General features: G+C 40.0%; 1 protein-coding gene across 1 annotated transcript; it reads right to left on the reverse strand.

Moving 5' to 3' along the window:
* Nucleotides 1-1,913: 1,913 nt before the first annotated feature.
* On the reverse strand, nt 1,914-22,848 carry RIPK2 (receptor interacting serine/threonine kinase 2). The gene is made up of 11 exons (XM_058039481.1): nt 22,655-22,848; nt 18,955-19,108; nt 17,636-17,791; nt 15,204-15,361; nt 12,145-12,194; nt 11,669-11,830; nt 10,196-10,281; nt 9,906-9,995; nt 8,993-9,098; nt 4,904-5,083; nt 1,914-3,792 (listed from the first exon to the last, which is right to left on the reverse strand). Exons 1-11 carry the CDS (start codon nt 22,846-22,848, stop codon nt 3,467-3,469), a joined length of 1,662 nt encoding a protein of 553 aa, XP_057895464.1. The 3' UTR covers nt 1,914-3,466.
* Between the last annotated feature and the right edge of the window lie 342 nt (nt 22,849-23,190).

Consider the following 23,190-nt stretch of genomic DNA (forward strand, 5'->3'; position numbering starts at 1 on the left):
TGAACAGCAAAGTAAGGCATGCTTGCCTGACTAAACCTGTGGCATTTTCTGCCCATGCTTCCATTACTGTTCAGGAAAGCTTTTCATACTTGCACTGGAAACAAGGCCAGTTCAATTATTTCCAGAGCCCTCTTCATTCATACCATTGCTCAGCTGCAGCAAACAGCTCAGTGGTGCCCTGCCAAGTGCTCTGCTTCCTCCTGTTCCACAACTCTGCCCTCTGTGCCTCAGCCAGCCCGGGCCCTACAGTGCTCATCCACAACAGATGCACTTACACTGACCCCTGACTGAAATCACACTGCCAAACACCCTCTGCCATCAGCTGCAAGACTCTGAATGGCAAACAAAGGCCACCATTAGTGTCATCTTGGTAAAACCAGAGTTTTACTTACTTTGCCATGAAGTTGATGCAGGAGAGAATGTAGCTCACAGACCAATAAACTTCTTCCAACCATGTTAAACTTCAGGTATGGCAGCAGAACACAAGGAGCAGCCACGACTCAGTGACAAGGTGCTAAAATACCATACAAAATCTAATGCCAACAAACACTAAATAATATGTGTAGTCCTGTGTTTCTATTTTTCCCTGTCTACATATAAAAAGACATTTCTACATGCACATTTTAAAAGGCTTTCAGTGAGCTGTTACAACTCAGAGAAAAGCTTTTACTGTCAGCCTGAAACATCAGCATCATTTCCCCTTGGAGTGAAAAAGCAGGAAAATCTGTTAGGAATTGCAATGAAGAAATGAGGAATGCACAAACTACTGTTAAAACAACTGTAAAACAACAGAAGTGTCAGACTGCGGCTCATACTGACTCTCACATGTGTCACCTCCATAAACCCTTTACTCTTTGTGAAGGCCAAGCACAAAACCTCCACCTCTCTTCCCCCATGCTGACCCCAAATCATTCTCATTATGCCCTTGTCTGTATCTCTTGAGCTCCAACTGTGGCTGCCTCCTCCTCCTCCCTTTCACTCAAGGAGATTTGTGTGTTAGAGGTGTTGGAGAGGGCTGTTTGATGTTGCCCAGAGTGGTAGTGTCTGACACCCTGGAAACATTCACGGTCACACTGGCTCTGAGCAAGCTGATCCAGCTGAAGGTGTCCCTGACCATGGCAGAAGGGCTGGACAAGCTGACCCTTAGCAGTCCCCTTCTAACCAGAACTATTCCATGATTGTATTCCATCATGGGAATCAGGGTCCAAGGAAAGAGGAGGGAGATTGGCCTGAGTTTTCATACTGAGTAGCCTCAGGGTTTCCTTGGAGGGCTGGGTTTTGGCTGGAATGCTCATGGCCTTACAGACATGGGGGTATAATATATTCAGAGCTGGGGGTAGAAAATTACTCTTTCTGCAGCTGTGCCACCTCACAGGGAAGGCACACAAAGAGGAGCAGCCCATAGTGATTGCAGCAGTGTGACAGCACCATTCCTGAATGTGACTCCATAGGGCCACATTTAATTGTAATTAAGGGAAACCAAACCAGTTCTGTACTGACAGGCAGGAGTCAACAGGGAGACTTTGAAAGCTGCAGGATGCTCCTTTCCTTGACACAGCTGTCTTACAGTGGGTTCTCAGGAAAGTTTGTAATACATGAACAATTTTGGACACACATTGAAGAAATCTTACTTCCCAGCTTGCAAGACACAAATATTATTTTAAGGACCAATAATAATGAACAATGTGGCTTAAAGTGAAACACACAGTTTTGGCACCAGCTTTCCTCAGACCTCTCCCTGCTAGACATCATTAGGTCTGCTCTGGGAAAAGCACAGCCACTCATTGCACCATAGCCCTGATTTCAGCTATTTAACGGGTATTTTTCAGCTTCCAGAGGGAAGCAGGATAAAAGGCAAATACCCAGTTTATGTCAAAAACTTTCTTTATTAAAAAAAAAAATTAAACCTCTCCTATTCAATAAACTATACATTGTATTCTTGTGATTCAGTTCACAAAATCATAAAGATATTGAAAAAAGTAAGCTGTTGGCAACCACTAATGACACTGAAGCTTGAATCATTGAAATGGGGCAGGTCTCACATCTCCATAGGTTTTGAAACAACCATTCCTTAGGATTTTTCATTTATCTGCTCCTTTTTATGTGGTAATTTAGGTATATTTCACCATTCTTGTATGAATGGTGAAATACCATCCAATCTTGTGGAGATTGGATTTTCCCAAATTTTAAATAGCCTGAGCAGAAATTGTAATTATTTATTAGTGCTTGCAAAAATAATCTGCCTGTGCTGTGTTCTGACAAATTAAAACTAGTCATTTTTTACTAGTTTTGAAGTAATCTAGACAAAGTCACTAAGGTCTTGTGAAAGTAACTGAAAAAATACCACATACCTTTTCCTCTCAGGTGGCCCCACCTGTGCCTCAACATGTCACCATCCTTCAGACAAACAGGACAGCAGAAATGTGATCCAAAGGAGGTTAAGGCAGGTGATAGCAGAAGATACCCCTGCACATTACTTCCAGCATGGCAGAGCAGGACATGATTGATCTTTGTACAGACCCAACTACTTATGCAGCTCATCATGTAAATACCAAACATAAAATTGAGTTAGAAGTTTGATCTAGCAACATGACATGAGAAGTATTTATGGCAGATGACAAAGGTAAGGGGTGGTAAGATGGCAGGTGACAAAGGCAAGGCAGATGACCAAGGAAATGTTGAAAGGTATTAAGTGAGGATGCCCTTATGTAAGTTCTTCCTGGATCTCATCCTACAATGATTTCAAGAATAGCTGAAGTGTTTATAACCAAACAATGCAAAATGCTATAGCTGCAGCCTTTCTCCTATATCACTTCTGAGCAGAACAAAGATGACAAGGACAACGTCCTCCTTCCCCTTGGGCTCCTCTTTGGACTAAAATTCTTCTTATGCTGTGGTCTGAGGCACTTGCTCTGGCAACAAAATGGGAAAAACAAAACAAAACAATAAAAAATCCTGCAGAAATGCAATATAAACTTCCCCCCACCTACCACTCCTCTCCTGTATGCACACCAGCATGGCTTAAGGAAGGAAGTTTATTACACACACAGCAGAACAGCCCTGGAAAAGAGCACCTAGGTGTTTTTTCCCTCCTCTGTGAGAAAGAGCAGATGGAATGAGAAAAAAATGTTCAGATTACATGTCTCAATCCTGTGAGATGAAAGGAAAGGATGTGTATAAACAGCAAATATGTAAAATGGTGAACCTTTAATGTTTTTCTTTGTCATGTATAAACAAAATACTTTTACAAAATGAGTCAGCAACTGTCAAGTGTTTGGTTTTATGATTGCACTCCAAATTATTAATTGATTACTGACCAAATGCAGGCTAGAAGAACTCAGGGTCATTTCTGATACTCTTACAAAGGCACAGCAAAGACAAAGCTAAACATAAATAAAATACTATATTAGAAACAGGAATCATGTTGTAAGAAATATTCACATGGTTTCATAAAGAAAGAATAAATTTAAAGATGCAGTCTTTGAGAATTAGATAAAACATCTGGATAAGGCTGAAGTCCTAGCTGTTTGTTATCTTTCAACTTCTGTACTATAATTCTGGCAAATTCCTCTCCTTGGCTGTCTGAAGTATCAAGCAGTTGTCGTACTTTTGATGTCCTTGTAGGTTTGGTGCTTATAAGTTCATAATCTTCTTTCATGAGTAAAAATCTTGATAGAAGAGCATCCAGTGATTGATTCAAACATGCTTCAGTCATCTGATCAATAATTTCTTCTCTTTTACTTTGGATCCACTGATGAGCTACATTCTTTTGTATGGTTTCCAATACAAAATCTGAGATTGGAAAGGATTAGAAAAAAGGAAGGGATGGTAACTGTCAACAGATATTGCCACAGAACAAAGAACAAGCTGAAAAAAACCTGTTGAAATGATCCAATTTGACAAATTTAATGGTTAGAGTATTTATTCTATCTGAATTACAGAATAATTTAGGTTAGAAGGGACCCTCAAGGAAGTGATCTGATGTAATGGCCTGCTCAAAGCTGAGCCAACTTCAAGGATAACTCAGGTTGCTCAGGGCCTTGTCCAGCTGAATTTTGAGCATCTCCAAGTGTTGGTACTTCTGCAGCCTCCATGGGCACCCTGTTCCAGTGTTCAACCCGACCTGGTACTAGAAAGAGACAGGTGGTAAATTCACTTTCCAGGGGGATTTTTATTGAAGATTACTGAAAACATCCCTGTGGTTTCCTGGAATTTTTCTCAAGGTGAAGTTTCACACAGTGAAAGGGTGTTGATTCTCATATTTTCAGGAGAGGGATGATGCAATAAATCTTTAAAAAGTTGCATGTTATTGTGTGGCCCCTCAAAAAATATACCTGAAAAATTACTCATTGAGGTTTCCTCTTGTTAAATTTTGTGTTAACTTTTAACAGTTATTTGATACATAAAAATACAATGTAGTGGGCTCCCAACTAACACAGAGGATCATTACAGGTAAGATGCTGACACAGTTGCTGCTTCTCTCAGCCCCACCATTGCTAAATGGAAGACTGGAAAGCCTAAAAAGTGAGAAGTGACAGGCAACAAAGTGACTAAGTTTGAGCTAAATTTTCCTCCTGTTCTGCTGGACTGTAGCACTGCAACTGCAGTAGGAAATAGAAATACTATGAGCAGAGGGAATGGGATAAGAAGAAGACTGATGGCAGCAGGAATCTGATTAGGAGGAGAGAAAAAAAGCTAGAAGGTACAGGTACCTGTACTTGGCCACATTTTACACTGTTTTTGCTTACTTTGTAATGTAAGTCTACAAGGACAGAATTACTTAATTTTGCACTCTTAATTTGCAATGTTTTGTTTTCATGTGCTGGTGGGTAACAGTTCCAGTATCCATTTCATACAGACAGACATTCAATGTCAGAACATTTATTGTGGGTGTTTGCTGTACCTGGAGGAATGGGCGATGACCGCAGCACATGGGATGCAGAACTTGGGGCATCTGAAATACCCCTGGCAGGTGAGAGACCAGCACTGTATGGATGCACAAGCAGTTTGGCACTCTGAGTTACAGAGAGATTTTCATCTGTGCTCTGGCTGCTAAGAGAGTGTAGACATCCAGAATTTCCATCTTAGACAAAAAAAAAAAAAAAAAAAGACAAAAAAAGACAAAAAAAAAAAAAAAGAGAAAAAGAACAAGCTGTATTACTTCTGTGTACAAATAAAATACTCCCATCGGAGACTATTTAGAGCAGTTTCAAAGAAGTCATAAACCAACTACTTTTATATCATATGCAACAGATTAGTCCTTATACTCAAATTCTGGATACATTATGTCCCTCGTATTTTACCAAGGCTTGACTATGGTATGGGGTCCTGCTTTATTTTAAAGAAATAGGAATATATGGGAGTATAAATCTGGTAGATGTGAACTTCAACAAAAAAGCTCTTCATAGGGACTAGAAGAATAAAATAAATCCTTTGAGTATTTGGAAAGGTCACTAAAAGTCAGCAGGAAAGCAGACTAATTTATTTTGATGAAGTTTGAAAGACGAAAATATTAAAATAAAGATTCAGATGGGGGAAAAGGACATGAAGAGCAGTGGGAGAAGGTAACATTCAGTGGGAGGCCAATGGAAGCTTTTTGTAGTCCATCAAAACAGGATATGACTTCATGAAAGCTTCATGTAAACTTTTGCAAAGAAAAGTAAAAAGGATTTCTATTGGGGGGAAGTTGAACAGTTTCTAGCTTTACAATTTTTTATAGTGGAAATGGTGATGGATATGAAAGCAGCAGTTGCAATAACACAAGGAGCAGGTAACAAAGAGCTGGTGAGAAATGAACTACAGGACATGTGCCTAGCTCTGCAAACAGCTCTGATTAGACTTTCACAGTGTCACTTGATAAAGGTACAGTAACTAAGACGTTAACCAAGAACCAGAGATGCAAAAATTCACATTAGCATCTAAACACAGTGAGGTAGCCCCATGGACAACTCGAGATTACCTGTCCAATGGGGAACTCTGAAGTTGTATTCCCAGCTCTTTCTTGACCTGTAGAAGAATATGTCTGTAAGTACACAGAGCAGGAATAGGAAAATGTGGAAGAAACTCCATTCCCAGTATTTTAAAATGATGGACTAGAACTCATAGTAACTAGTATTTTATTTCATGAACAAGGCAGAAAGTTGGGCAGAGCTATGTACTGTGAAGCAGCAGATATTATCTAGGGCATGAAAAAGGGGATTAGGAGACAACACTGTGAGTGAAAGATCATTTCAGGAAAGAATTCCAAGCAGCTGTGCTGGGATGGTATACAGTTTTAGACACACAAATTTAATTTCATAACATAAAGACAAAACTACAGGGTTTGTACTGGTATGAGAGAATGAGACCAGTGAACACAGCATAAGAAAATGCAATCATAAAATCACACTATCGTTTCCATTGGAAAGACCCTGAGATCATCGAGTCCAGCACTGCCAAGTCCACCACTGCCCCATGTCCTGAATGCCATCCAAAAGGATGTCTACACATCCTTTAATACCTCCAGGGCTGGTGACTCAACCACTTCCCTGGGCAGCCTGTTCCAATGCTTGACAACTCTTTCCATGAAGAAATTTTTTCTAATATCCAATCTAAACCTCCCTGGCACAACTCAGGGCATTTCCTCAGCCTACTGCTTGCTGCTGTTGCTTGTCAGTTAAGAGGCCCCCACCAGGCCATAATCTTCTCTCAGGTAGTTGCAGAGAGCAAAGGAGCAAAATTTCCTCTCTGAGCCTCCTTTTCTCCATGCTAAACAACTCCCTCAAACAAAATGCTATTGAGAGTTAGACAAATGTTATTCAGAAAAATCCAGATTGACTCAAGTTACTCAAAAAGAACCTACGTGACCTATAAGAATGGAGTAACAGAAATAGAAAAAGAAGGAAAAATATGATATAAAGACTTTCTGTTTCAAGCTGGGGCAAATGATTAGAAGTGAGATGAGGAATAAAAACAACCCCTAAGTAGATTATTCTGTAATGAAGGGTCTTGTGAGAAAGGAAAAATAAAATTCTAAGGTACAGTAAGTAAGGGGGATTTTGAAGACAAAAAAAGTTTGTCATGTCTCTCATAATACTACGTAGCCTTAATTCAGTTAAGTCAGAACATTTACCAGGAGGACTGGTTAGGATACTCCATGAATGAAGAAGTTTATTTTACAAAAGGATTTCAAAAGAGTGCATCCTGTTCATCTAGCAAAACAAACTATATTAAAGGATTACTCTGTATCAGAAATGAAATGGGAAGAGGGAAAAGAGCTGTTTAAGGAAATACCCAAGAAAAGCTCACTAGGGAAGGGGGGAAAAAAAAAGTAAAATTGAAAAGAAAGGCTGAAGGCTAGAAGACAAGTCTTAACTCTGAAGAAGCAATGTTCTGAAAAAGTATTCTAAATGTATTGATGGAAAAAACAAGAATCTATAGTCATTAACTCAGCTAGACTCCATAGTCATTAACTTCTGCCTTCATGCCATGCCAAACTCCTCTCTTGCTAACATCTACCTGGAATAGAATTTTCACCTAAAACAATTGCAGGTGAGTTTGAAAAGCAAGATGAATGTCAGTCTTGCTTCCCACTACAACACTACCTGCTGCAGCTATTGGCAAAGTAATAACAAACTCTTCTGCAGTAGAGTTTTGTAGGCACTATTTTTACAAGCTTTATAGTATCTATACATAAACACAATAAAGTCTGAGCAATGATTCTATAAAACAACCACCAGCTGACCAATCAGATTAATTGTACCAATAAATCAAAAAACTTTCATTGATTCCCTCCACAGGCAGACACAACAATTCATAAAAGGAACCAGCAGCAAGGAAGGCTGGTATTTATCATCATCTTATGTAATTACCCTTACAGTCCATGCTCATGCTCAAAGTAACATTCCATGTTCTAAAATTCATCACAACACACTTATTAAGCTAGGTAAATATGAGTTATTCTTCATCTTTGAGGTTTTTATGCTGTATAGATAAATGCTTCAGTTGTACAGCCAAAGGACCCTGCTCTTGCTTTCTGCCATTTTCCCCAGTAACTGGAAGTCTTCCAGGCTCCTGTAATTTTTTCACCCAAGTTCCTCCTGTATTTATACCTTTCTAGTACTCTGAGCAGAAGTTGAAAAATGTGTATGTGTTCAAACAGGAGCTGAAACAGGAACTGCCTGTGCTCTCCTACCTCTACCAGAGTATCTCTGGATCTCTGGTTTTGCAGCACCTCAGAATACTTTTTGATGACCTTTTTTTTAGCAGTGAAGTGAAGAAGTGAAAAGTCTTGTCTGCTTTCATACCCTTGGTCCCTGTAATGCCAGAGAACACTCTATTCTTTTGAAATATGTTTACATTCTGTCAAGGGAAGAAACTTAAATGCAGTTTTAGTTTCACAATGTGTTGCTATTCCACCTGGGTTCTATTGTATGCTTCTGATATCAACAAAACCTCAAAATTGAGTTTTCTCAGGGAATTTTGCCAACTTTTATTCATAAAAGGAGACATCTACAAAAGTTCTGTGCAGATACTTTTGCAAAGCAGTCTATTAAAGACATTTTTACTTACTGAATTAAAAATTATCTAGAAACTTGCACTAGAAACTTTGAGTTTACTCAGCTTCTAGAATGCCTTAAAATGTGCAGCCTTTTTTATATTCAGAACTAGTTAAAACAAAACAAAAACACCAAATAATAACAAAAACAAACAAACAAACAAACCCAGTTAACTAAACTGCCAAGAGCCTGAAGAGACAAGAAAATGTTAGCTCTGCACTCACAACTCTGAATAGGAAAACTGAACCTGTGAGCTCTAAAGACTTCTCAGGTGACAGGAACAGAAAATCAGAGCTTAAAAGGGCTAGTTTTCTACCCAGAGAACAAAGTTTACAAAAGACATTTTTTTCCTGACATACAGAAACCAAATTTTCTACTACACAAATGCAATGTCACAGAGTGAATGCAAAGCAGCAATGGCAACTTAAATTTACACAAAGTCAAGAGTATCTCACCTGATGAGAGGATATTACACTGGGGAATAGACTTGAATTTTGATGTATCTGGAGGGATGCTCCGAAGGGGAAGTGCATCACACTCTATGGAGCTAGAATATGTTGGCTGAAAGAAATCCAGGTGTATATTGAACAGGCACATTAAACAAATATGAAGTTGCAATGTTTTTACAGAGATCTTTTCCATCACCACGTTTTCCCTGCTATCTAAATGCTCAATAGACAGCACAATTAAGATATGGTAAATCGGAAGAAAGAATGTAATCCCAATACTTATATATTTTCAAATATGACAGCAATTTTTTATACAAGGTTAACTACTAGTAAGAACCAAAAGCAACAGCATTAGGAATCAAAATATAAATACAAATCTATATTACCCTTTACAAGCAAGCTCCATAGAGGTGTAAGGGAGTAGCAGGCATTGTGTGCATTCCTCTTTGAGGGGATCACAGTCTCACAGAATATGTGGAGTGGGAAGACACCCACAAGGATCATCAAGTCCAAGTGGTGGAGCACCCCAAGAATCATTTGCCCAATGGCATTGTGTAAACACTTAAACTCTGCTGGGCTTGGTGCTGTGATGAATTCCCTAGGGAGCCAGTTCCAGTACCTGTTTGCCCTCTGGGTGAAGAACCTTTTCCAGATATCCAACCTAAACCTCCCCTGGACAGCTCCATGCCATATTTAGAGCTTTCCCATATTTAGATGCCCTTCTAATTTCTGCATACTCACCCTTTTCTATCTTCAAATATATGGCTTTGCATTTGTTACATCCTGGCTCAAGTAATGCATTTTATGCCTTTCCTGGCTGTACAGGAAGCAAAGTGCAGAACAGCTCCCCTTACCACCTTAAACTTCCTTTAACCTCTCAGGATGCTGACATACCAAATGCAACATGCAAAGTATTTACCTTTTCAGGATTCAGAGGTATATTTAGAGGTATCTGCTCCACATTTGCTTTCTTTCCACTCTTGTAAATACTTTGTGATTCATATAGTGACTGGAAGAGAAATATTTTCCTGTATTAAATTTCTGCTGTAAGACAACAACCCCACACAAATACATGTTTCAATGAGATAAAAGATTAGAAAAAGGAAACTCACAAGAAATGACAAAGGAGATAAGACTCCTTTTAGAAAGTGAAAGTCACCAACTAACTTGACCAACTCAAGTTAGTTGACTGTGACAAAAGCCACTTACCTTTGATCTCTTTAAGAGAAGTACTGCTTCCAGCATAGCTATTTCATCAAATGTTCGCAGAACTGGCTCCAGGTCTATTAAACATTCTGAACAAAGCAAGAGTACTTGGTGAATGGTTTGAAGTAGAAATCAAGTTGTCACTGTACTGAAGTGTCTTTCTTACATTCACAAAAATAATTTTTCTATTGGCACATATCAAACCACTTATGCTGCTAAAACAGAAGCTGCTTGCTTCTCTTAGAACAGTTCACACCGCCAAAAGAAATGTGTACCAAAAGAGATCCAGAATAATGCTGGCCTGGGATAATGCAAGTCTCATACTCATGGAATGGAGAGATTGGTGGTTTGCTGTGCTTTAAAGTAGCCCCATCACGCCTGATTAGCTGAATAGGACCCAAACACCATAAGACCTCAGAGTGGGCTGCTGTCTTCTCACTCCAGAGGAGGTGTTAAAGATTTATACCAGAAAAATAAACAAACACACCTCCAACACAGCAATATCCAGAACACATGCCTAAGGCATGAGGCAGGGCCAGAGAAGATGGGATAGTCAAAGCACTGACCTATCACACCCAGTGAAAACAAATGACACTGGCCTCAGTGTGTCTGTGTTCCTATGCTACAGTAATTGCTTAAGTTCCCCATCAGTGAGCTGCACTTCCCCTAATTTTGCAATAGTTTTGCAACTTCTTCTTTCCTTTTATGATAGTAAAGTAGTGGCAAAAGCAACATGTTTTTTTTTTCAAAGACCATCTTACTACACACATGGCACTAAAAAGAGAATCCAAGTTAGCCCACACTATAGTACATAGGCCAGATAATTTTCCCTTCAGTGTGACCACATACTTAAATTACTATTTTTTTTTAATTGGCATAGGAAAACAAGAATACATATGGAAATGTCAAAATGTGTCTATTTTTTATTTTAGAAAATATTGTATTAAGATACATTTCTTTGCTTAGAAAAAAAATCCAGTTCTTGCTTGATAAAGGAGATGCAACAATTAAAGTGTCAGTGAAAGATTTACACTGAGATGCAAATACAAGCTGAAGTCACTACAACTAATCTGATGTGCAGTGGTTCATTGGTCCTGGTTGGATGCTCATAAATCCCACAGTACTCATTTTATACTTCACTTCTCCCATCCCCTCTTAAAAAAACCCCAAATTATCTTCAACAATAAACAAAAACCTCCAAACACAAGTAGTTAAACAAAACATGCTCCTTTTTTACAAGTAAATTAAGAGATGGCAAATACAAAAGACTCCAACAGCCAACCTGGTTTTATGGCACACACATAATTCCATTCGTAAAAGTTTATTTACAGACATGAAGGAAGCAGCCAAGCACTTTATGATAAGCAGCAGGACCAAGCACATAGATCTCCTGACATCTTCAACACTTCCCTTTCAAGACTATAGCCTTGCACTATAAGTACTATGTTCAACAGAAACCTGGCAAGGTAAACTCACTTGAGAAGGATGGTCTTTCATCAGGGTTTTGTGCCCATCCACTTTCCATCAGCCTTATGATCAGCCCTCGATGAGGAATGTCCATTGATAGACTTCCCTCACTCAAGTCTAGTCGCTGTCCTTGTGACACGCTGTACATTATCTGCAAGGGGTTTATAACTTCTGTCAAAACAGACATTGTGAAGTCATTAGAAATATATGCAATATAAAGAGCTTACTGTACAGGAGAAGTAATTCCATTTGCACACACAGAATGTAAATAATAAGGTTACATTTCTTGATTAGGAAAAGGTATTCTTAATTTATGAAACAACACTGTAATTGAAAAAGATACTAAAAATATAGTCTAATTTGAAAGTGTTCTTCAATAAGTTTAAAAGTTGAATTATTAGAAAGTAACCCCTATAATTAAGTCCCCAGGTTTCATGTTTAACCTCTAGGTAAGGCATGAAAAATAAAGGAAGACATGGTCTTACCTTCAAATGGCTGTTTCCTTGACATCACTTCCCATATGATAACTGCATAGCTGTTTACAGTATAAAAAGTACAGAAGATGTTATTTTAGACTACAGACAGTTAACAACACAATATGCTCAGCTTTACATTGTATTTAAAACATTTTGGTAAAATGATCCTGTAAGCATGCATGGGACTGACTATAGCTAACTAAAATGTTGACTTGAATATATGAAAACTAGCAGGTGAACTCATCTTGAACTAAATAATACTATTAGGTACAGACAAAATCCATGGCATATAAAGTCCTATTCCAAATCTGTATCAACTTGGCTCTGCTAATATGTTGTGAATTACGTACATGGAGTTTAAATCTCAGCACACAAATTAAAGTGAGCCCCAGAGAGCCAACTGCTCTGTCCTAACTGCAGTATTCTGGCATCTTCCCAGTATGGACTGACATTCCCTGACATTCCCAAGGGAAGCTGGATATTAGCAGGGAGGATGGCTTTGAGCCACAGCTCTATCCCAACACATCCTCACAGAGGCAGGCAAGATACAAACTTGCACTTGGGACACCCACTCCAGCTTCTTCCCTCCCCATATATGCTTTCAACACCTGCAATCTTCTCCATAGGGAGAGATGTCACTTATACACAGCATTCACTTTCCAAAAAAGACACTTGGGAAGACTACTCTGAACTAATGCCACAAGGTGTAACACACATGTGGCTTACTCAGTGACCTTCTTTTCCATTCACACCAACAGGAATGGCAAGGGGTTCAGTGAACACAAACTTGCCCCATCTTTAGTAAACTAGTCACTTCAGTCATCAGGATATATTAGAAAGTGGTAACTTTAAACAACTTTGTAATTTAAATAAGGTTAGCAGATTTCATATAAAAGCAGCATTGAATTCTCAGTCCTTCTCTGCAACTTTTCCTTACAGACTCTACCATATCTGAATGAAGCTCTATTCCATGAAAAGATCCCAGTATTAATCACAGCACTGTATTCAAGTATCCGGTTCTGGATTTAGAAAGGACAATCCAGGCTAAAGCTTCAGTGCTTCCATAACTTCAGAATGCACTCAAGGTGCTGACAAGGGTGTATTTCCATATTTTCAGTCCAAGTCTTTATAAGCACTTTATAAGCACTTTATAAGTGTAATTCCAGAAAATAACCACCATGATCAACTGCTGCTAAGGCTTGCTCCCCATCCTTGGTATGAATGTACTGAGCTTCCTTCCTACATCACTAAGAATACCAAATTTTGCATACAATTACATTAGTTACATGAACTGCCTTAAAGCACTGTACCATTTGACAGCTACCAAATAAGAATTCAAAAAAATAAAGCAAAAACAAATAACTGATGTCTAAAATCAAATCATATAAACTGATTTTTTCTATTTACCCTGTTTACATTTTAACATTCTTCAGTGATAAAATTTACTGATGTAGCTTTTAATAAAAGCAGTCTTCCCTGTTAGAAAAGTCTGCTTTTGATGTATTCCTGGCAAATCCATGCAATTGGTATAGCAAATCATCCTTTTTGTAGAAGTTAAGGTGATTGATTGTTGTTTAAATAATTTGTTTCTTTAAGAAAGTTCCTTTCTCACAAGTTACCTTCAGTATCTCAGCAACACTCAGCTATGATCAACTAATTTGACATCCAGAAAATATCCAGCTATTTAACAATATCTTTCATTCAGTTTGGAATCTCTCTGCAGTTAAAGATTATTTTCTCAGTTCTACAACACTGCAGCATTCCCTTTTACACTATTCCTGTTTTCCTTTCTTATTTCTGCTTTGTAGCATCTCCTGCTCATAGTGAGCATGGAACCTCCTGTGTGGTGTTTCTGGTGGTTCTTCACTGTCTCTACACCTTCATGTCTTCCTGCCTTGAACACCTCTCTTTCCAATGTTGTCTCAGTCTCTCTTCTTTCCTCTCACATAATCTCTTTCCTTCCTAATTTATCTGGTTTTTATGCCCTTCTGATGTGTTCTCATATTTTCTCCAATTTGGTTGTTATTTCTCTGAAAATATTATTTTCTTTCTAAGAAATATTTGTCTTCTTCCTCTCGACCCATTCATTAAAGCTGTCAGTCACCCTTTCTTTCCTCTCAATACACCTTTTTTTCTTTTCAGTGTTTTCCTTATCCATATCTTCTCATCAAAGGGTAAAGAAAGCAGGTGTGTTGTGATCTGGATGGGATGTCAAGGAACTTCATGTGCTTCTTAGGGTTAAGGGATAATTAAGGGAAACAGTGGTTTCCCTGGAAGTCAGTAGGACCCTCTGAGCCTGAGTCATCTCTCACCAAGATATAACCATGTCAGAGATCAATGAAGGTAAAGGTGGCAGACTGCACCAGAATGATGTGACAATATGATTTTGTCACAGTGATTGGCAAGTTCATGCCTTCTCAATCTTCCTTTACACATGATAATTCCTCCCAAAATTCTTAACATAATCTCTGAGCTCTCCAAACCATTTTAGACCAGCCTATTTTAACTCCAATATCCTTAGAGAGATTTCCTTCTGTTACATGGGTCACCCCTACTCTATTTACTATTCTACTACTTGTACTCAGCCAACACAAAACTACCACAACTTTCACAAAGTAAATTATTCCTTAACAAGATGACTGTAACTGCTTTCTCCAACCCCACTATCCTGTTTTTATCTACCTCCTTTCCAAAAATACATTTTCTTCTTTCCCCCAAGTACATTCTGAAATTATGTTATTTGATTACACAAATTTTAAGCGTATTAACTTGATGGTGTGAATGGCTTTCTTCTTTTCTGAATTGTATGTGTATGTTCATTTACAGAAACCAGTCCCCCACCTATTTCTGTAGTCTCAGCTTAGTTTTGGAGCATTACACTTGTCACAGCACAAAAGTCTTTAAATCCAGCTATCACTCAATTCTTCATTTCCCAATTCATTCAGCCTATATAGCTGTGATATTATCATTGAAAATAATAGAATTGCTGAGAATATGCTAAAATCTAAGTTCAGTGAATCATATCTGAGCTCAGATTTCAAGCCCCACTAGAGAGCAACAGGAGTTACCTGTAGATGTCATGTTTCACACTTGCCCGGGTTTTCAGACTGGGGTTGTAATCCTCAGGTGGCATGTAGACAATTGTCCCTCCTTCCGGCAGGGAGGACTCGCTTCGGGACTGGGACGTGGATATGACACGCCATTTGGACATGCCAAAATCTGCAATCTGCAAAGGTCAAATCAATTGTTCTGAGAAGAAAAACCGGTTTTATCTGATGACAGTTGCTAGAAATTCCTGAAATACACCCAGAAAAAGGGGTCACCCAAAGCTCTTAACCTGACACACAAACAGTATGTCGTTCTCCTAGCAACAGGGAACATCAACTCCAGTCCATAAAGCATTCCCAGGTCCTGACTCATGCTATACCTATAGCACAGCCCTAACCTGCTCTTTTAAGGAAGGACTCATGTACACTATGGATGAGGAATCTGCTGTAGATAGCTGTGCCATATGAAGAAAATCCCTTTCTTATGATAAAAAAAGCAAACAAAAAAATCATTGATTACTTGTAGCTCCCTGGTTGTGAAGAAAGCACAAGTTTAGTATAAATCGCAGTAGTTGTACATAACTCAGCTTGCTAATATCCAAAGGCAGTTCTTCTCACAGAACAACTTTAGGGCACTTCACCTCACTCCCAAAACTATGTATTTATCCTGAATTAATAAATTTGATATTCTGAAATTCGGTGCTGCAAAAAGTTGCTGAATAATTTCTTTACTGTGCACTCTGGAGCCTTGCTCCTTTCTACACAATACAGTGCATCTACATGAAGAAGTAACTGACTTCCCTTTACATCCTCAGACATCCATAAGCCAGGGCACCAGATGTCTGATTAGGTTATGGATAAGGAGAGAGACACTTAGCAGAATGCACCTGCTGACTGAGCTGCAGTGTCTGGCATACATGGGAGATAAGCATCCAGCTACCAGCTCTCCACTTGTCCAGCATCTGCACAACAGCAAAAACATTTTCAACAAAGACGCCTGTCAAGCACTAAGGCAGTTAAGACAACAGAAACAAGCTTTCTGAAGAGCATACATCAAAATCCACAATGAAAAGTAACCTTTCTTCTCTACAACTCATTCTCATCAAGCCTTCCTCATTGTAACTGGTCTTAAGTCTTGCTCATTCAGTAGATCAGAGACAGTCAGAAGCACCCTGTAAACTCTGTGACTTTTATACATATGCAGTATCTCTTCTGTGTGGCATGCATGATAAACCTTGTTTGCATTTCCTGTCACTGTACTGGTTTAGAGAATCTTGCTTCACTTAAAACCCCAAGGACACTCCTTACAGGAGGCAGGACAGGTATGCAAGAGTTCACCTGTTCCCTTCCAGTGCCTCAGCAAAGAAACTGTTCAGATATGATCAGGCAGAGCACCAGGCCACACCAAAGCTGTTAGGGATTAAAAACAGAGTGGATAAAAAAATGACTTGTACTAGCTCCCTGATCAGGTTTATCAGGAAGCTCGGGAGATGGCAATACCAGCACAACTGAGTGGGAGGAAGTATGACCAGCTGAGGGTGTGAGCAGAGACAAAGCCATGTGAGGCACTTTGCTGCCAAGAAAAATTTCTGTGCAGTGGAGAAAGAAGAAACCAGCAGTGGATCTTTGCTCAAAGGAGTCATAAAGAGAGTCAACTTACAGTAGCAACTAAAACATTCACTTTTCAAGTATAAATTGAGTGCAAAATATCTTATTTCTATTTACTTGAGTAACATATTCTATCAGGTATAAAACCAGATCTTTTTAAAATAACAACAAACACAAAACAAACTCTTGCAATTTTGGAAGCATCTAAACATTTTGTCAGGAGTACTTTAAATCCCTTTTTCACATCATGGCAGTGATATTTTAACAGGCAGAATTAAAGTTTGTAATTACTGATACTTCTGCATGTATGTTTGCTTGTTCTAAGGAGCTTTACAAAAACCACCTTCCAACATAGTAGGATTTCGGAGTTTTGCTTTACATGTTCTGTTACTACCCCAACAGAACAGAAATGTCCATATTGCATGGTAAGTATCAAATGGAGCATTAACATTTGAACTTGACCTACTGCCTATCAGAAGTAATTTGTCAGAGCATCTCAGGCAAGAATACTTTCTGTTTTCTTCTCAGGAAGGACCAGATACAGCTAGCCTTGGAAGGCTGACAAACAAGAGTGTCACCACTATTGAGTATCAGCTACTGCTACAGCAGAAACAGCCTAACTTCTGTCTTCCTGGTCTTTTCAGACAGATAAAATCCACAACTGAGTAATACAGAGTTTCCAAAAGAAATACTCCAAAGTTCTGTCTGCAAGGATAGAAATAAAAATCCACCATACAATTACATTCTCTCTGTAAGGCCACAACCTCATCCTTCCTCCTCTACAATAATGAAAACACTTTCACTCATTCTGCATGCTGAAGAACATAAGAATTAAATAATCCTACCTTGACATGAAACTCATCATCCAACAAAATGTTCTGTGTTTTTAAGTCATGGTGCAGCAATGGAGGATTCATGTTGTGCAAATAGTTTACTCCCAAAGCAATTTCATAAAGAATGCGGAATCTCAGGCACCAGGGAATGTCAGGATATACATCTTTCTGCCAAGATAAAACCACAAAACCAGAATATAATCCTCTCTTCTAACAGCACACACAAAGACTTCTTTTATACAAAGAAGAAGAAAATTACTTGGGCAAACAATAATCTTTTAAAACATACAAACTCCTGAAAAAATTGTAATGCTCAAATTGTAATAGTCCATTAAGACTCATTAGCTGTTAAAGAAACATTATCAGCCTATTCAAAAAAATAATAATTATGCAGTGCTATGTTTCCTTTCCCTAGCATTCACATAGTAGTTCATGATGTTGAACATTTACTACACCACTCATTCCTATGGAAATATGGATTACAGATGAACTTGGGCATCAAACTTGTAACCCACAATTTATGACTCCTACACAAAGAATGACAAAAATCATATCTGCAGCTGACACCAGGGAACAAAAAAAAAAACTGTATTGAAACTATGCACAAAATACTACCTTTATAAATAATAATGCAACAAGAAAAATGTTGTAAAACTCAACTGAGGTCTCAGAAGTTATATTGACACTAATGCCTTTATTAAAACCACAATTGAGCTCTCTAGGCATGAGATGTGTATTGATTAAAGGTAGAGAAGAGAGTTTAGTGCTATTGAGACACAACTGCAGTAGCTTTGCAGTAGCAACACTGCTCAGGCCAAACTAATGGGAGCAACCGAGAGTTCAGCACAGGAGAAGTTACTCAAAGAATAAGGTCTAGTAGAAATAATCATACTTGTTTATATAAGCAATATTTAGCTTCTATAATTGAAAGTAAAAATTTTCTTTTTTTTAAATATTCAAACTCATGGAAAAAAAATCAATATTTGTATTGGCAGTAATTCAGAAACCCAGACTGAAACAAGCATAAGTATTTCAGAATTTAATTAGAGAACAACTGAGATTTTTAAACTGTATGTAATAATTCAACATAAAAACTCGTTATAGGTCACAACATTAAAGAAAAAATATCACAACATTAAGTCAGCTGAGTTTAGTTGTGGTTTTGAGATACAGAAGGTCTATCTGAGCACCAAAACGACTAGGGATACTGACTGTCTTCTAGCATGAAATATTATAAATAAAATATTTTACTATATTAATTAAGTATGAAGATTGCAATCTACTTGGAGTAGCCAGGTATCATATTTAAATATCATATAATATTTACTTACCCCATGCAATAGCTGGTTTAATGACCCATTGGTCATGTATTCTGTTACTATCCCCAGAAATTCAGGCTCGTTGCAGATTCCCAAAATTGGCAGAATGTAACGAAACCTGGCTTTGTGTAATATCTCTGCTTCTTTTAGAAGATGGTTTCTATCGCTTAAAGAAAACAAGCAAACAAATAAAATGCATTACCATAGCAGTACTATGAAACTCCAAGCAAATGCTGGGGTCACTATATTCTCTGTCAATTCCTTGTATGCACCACATCTTCACCACTGGATTTCTACCATGCTGCTTTGAGAACAACACAGTGTAAGACAAATCAGAACCTGCAAATGCAGACAACACAGCTTCCCTGGTTTTGTTGTACCACACAAATTTATTTCCATCACACATTTCATCCATGTTTCCGATAAATAAGAATAAAGTTAGAACTTCCAGCTTCCACCATTCCTTGGAACCATAATGGTAACAACCAGCTGCATTTCTCCCACTTTACTGAACACCTTCAAACCCAACTTTTCACTCAAGCCCAATATTTATCTCCTAGAGAGTGGAGATTTTAATACACGATTCTCCAACCATTTAAATCTAGTCGACTCTAATGTACACTAATATACAGGGGCTAAAGGCTTTTGACTTCTGAAGGAAAGTAAGTTCCATTCTGAAGGAAAAAGAACAATTAACTATGCTTTGTTTTCACATAAATTATTCCCTCAAACAGGTCCTGCTTTGAATTGCTCTATGGAAAAAACATCCCCTAGATGCACAGGAAGCAGGAATAGACCAGCCTCATGATGGGTGCCTTTGCATGCATGACTTTGACTGTGTGGATGCACTCTGTTACCTCAAACCTCCTCATAAATGTGGATTTGATGCATCATTACAAATTTAGGCCTTGCAGCATGTGGGTTTGAGAGGGTCAAGTTTTATTTAAGATTGAGTATGATTCCATCCCTGAAAATAGAAACCATATGGTATGCCTTATATCTCAAACAGTCTTGAAAAAAATGGGTTTGTTGTCAATGAGGATAGTTAGACCATAAAGCATAATTCAGTGAAAAAACCATTTAGATCTTAGTGGAGACTGGTACAGGTACAAGTATATGACTAGGATATTCAAATACAGGACATTTACAGCACACTGATCCTTTGGATGTGAGCCCGTCTGACTCAGAAGCAATAGGGCTGTGCTGGGGCCAGGGCCATGCCCACCACGATTTGTTCAGCTCAGGGCACACCCCAAAGCATCCAGGGCAGGCTGGAGCCATCAAGGTGGGTTTAGCACTCACGAAGAAAAGGCTGTCAGGATATATGGGGAAAAGAGGAACCCTTGTGAAGTAAAGCATGCAGCTCTTAGCAGTAGGAAATTCTGATTTAGACAGATATGAAATTAAGGTCCTTTTAGCTGTGTGATGGAAAAAGACTTATAGGAAACCCTAGGAAATGACAGAAGTAAAAAAGCAGCCTTTGAGACAAGCATGGGAACAAACAGACAACCCTACACTTTCCTCCCTCTCTCCAGAAATGACTAGGCCTGAGAAAGTTTGGGGTTTTCCAAGACAGTAAGGCACATTAGCATGGGATTCAGCTGTGGCTGGGAAATGAATTGCGCCATCCTGCAGTCTATTCCTGTGCCTGTCAGTCACTTCACCTTTGTCTGCTCCGTGCCAAAGGGCACTGAGAAATGCCTAAATGAGCACATTCCCACAACAGCTTCCCACCTGGCTTTGCTCTTTGGCTGGTCGCATACCATATTCTGGGATGCACAGCACATGCTTCCCACTCGGGGAATTAATGGCATCATGAACTCATCCCTTTTCCTGACAACACTTACAGACTGGCATTTCATATTGCCTACTGCACGGCCAACAAAGCACTTGCTGCTCAGACTCGGGTATAATGGTTTTTTTATAACTTTCAGTCTTCTGACAGCATTTCTGGGCTTTGTGTGACATAGGGTGATGCTTTATCAAGGCTGACCTAGACCTAGAGGCTAGACAGAGTTAAGGTAGGTACTTATTAGAAGACCTCAATGGACACACCTTGGGCAGTACAAGAGCCCAGCCAGGGCTACACCCAAGATGAAAATGGTCACAAAATGGACAACAAGTCACGAGGTCTCTCACTTTTATAAGTTCTGGTCCATTAGCATACTGGAGTTAATTGTCCACTTATAGCTTTAGGTTATGAAGTCTGATCCTTTTTGTTTTTCTCTCTTCAGTCCCCGTTGGGCCTGAAATTTGGGTGGTTGTTCTTGGTTCCAAGCTAGGAAAAGAACTGTTTTGTCTAGCTTCTCTGTGAAGCGAGAGCTTACTATTCCTTAATATGAAGCTCAGAACTACATCCTAAAGCAGTACAGAATCTGAGAAATATAAAAGCTAAAACCTAAGGCATCATGGTAAGTGACTGAATTATTCTGATTACCTCACTTGGCCTTCTAATCATAATTTCACAGGTTAGATGTCCCACTAATCCAAATTCTTGAAAAGCTAAAATTAGCCTTGGTGTTTTCTCCTAGCTGTGTGCTGAGGATAAATGCTGTATTTCCAGCTGGGATTTAAGCAGACATTAAAAAAAAATCCCAGAACAAAAAATCCCCCACAACACCAATCAGTCAGTTCCCTCCCTCCCACAGCTTATCAGAAAACACAACATAACTGAGATTCCACTTTTGGCAAGATTTCAGAGATAAAGCCTGTGTATACACAAACCTGAGCAATAAGAGGTGAAAGACCTTAAAACAACTTGCCTTGTATTCAAGTATATTGAGTCACAAGACTAGAAGCCTTTCTGGGTGAAGCTGTCCTACCTAAAGGCCTAATACTACATCAAAGAAACTTGAGGCAAAAGCTTGAAGACAGCAAGATATGACTCAGAGGCAGGTTTACAGTCAGGTAGGCTTCAGACAGCCTAAGAAGAGGCAAATTTGCATTGATTCGTTAACAATTTTAACTATGGGGACTGACTAAGACAATGATGAATGAAAAACTATAACTTGCTGTGTCCTTGCTCCTGTAACACGCTGCCACTTGGGTGCCTGGAAAATGCCATAGAAAACAGCAGCTTTGCAGGGGGGGTCTACAAGCCTATTATTTTAAAACAGCTTCTCTCAGTACTATGAGATCTGGAGAAAAATAATAATTTTGCGTGGTCTCAGAGAAGCTTCTTCTAGAAGCAATCTCCAGTGGATAGAACAGTATACTCCCGATTTGCCTCTCTCTATGTAAACACCAAATCTACAGTAATCGCTGCACTTTAATATCCTGTGGATACCTCAGCAAAATGGTTAGCAACCAACAGACCCAGCAAGAAGCCAAACTCTGTCAATCTCACCTTGAGGAGGGCTCAAGGCGCACAGTGCAGAAGGGAAAAAACTCCAAAAGAAACAACTAATTGTCGCAGAGACCGAGACCGAAACCAGCCCTTTACAATAATCGAAAGTGAGGAAGCTCCGGGGCCGGTCCGTGTTTTTTCTTGGCCCAAGCTGAATCATCCTCGTGAAATCCCTTCTCCCCGTGGAATTAAAGCAAGGCTGCCTACCGAAACACCAGCATCTAACCCACAGACCTCAGAAACTCACTCCGGCATCCTGGACCGGCACCTCGCCCCTTTCTGGGGGCTGCCTCAGGGAAAGGCGGCTCGGATCGGCCCTGGCCCCGGCTCGGCCCCAGGCCGGCGGCCCCCTGCCCACCCCGTTACCTGTCTAGCAGCGGCCCCTGCAGGCACTTGAGGGCCACCGGGACCCTCCAGTCGGCGTGGCGGGCGGCGGACACGGTCCCGTAAGCGCCCCGGCTGATAAAACGCAAGTCCGGGAGTTTGCTGGAGGGGATGGAGGGGAGGCCGTAGCTGAGAGCGCCCGCCCGGCCCCCGCCGCCGCCATCCCCGCCGCTCATGCTCGCACTGCGCCGGGCTCGGCGGCGCCCGGAGCGCCGCTCCTCTGGCCCCACTCCCTCGCTCCCCCCGCACTCCCTGCCCCGCCTGCTCTCCTGGCCAGCGCTTCTCTCCTCCTTCTACCCCACCGACGAGCCACTTCCTCACGGAAAGGCGTCCCACGGCTCGCGGGTCGGGGAAGGCGGAGCAGCCGGGATGGGAGGAGCGAGCCGGGGGAGCGCGGTGCCGGCGTGTCCCGGAGAGCCGCGCCGGGGCCTCGCCCTGGGGCACCGCGGGAGCGCTGTGGCGGGAGGGCCGCGGCCCTCGGGCCGGGCATGGAGCGTTCCCCATCCCGTCAGAAGGAG

The sequence above is a fragment of the Melospiza georgiana genome, chromosome 1 (genome assembly GCF_028018845.1).
Source record: "Melospiza georgiana isolate bMelGeo1 chromosome 1, bMelGeo1.pri, whole genome shotgun sequence".
NCBI lineage: Eukaryota > Metazoa > Chordata > Aves > Passeriformes > Passerellidae > Melospiza > Melospiza georgiana.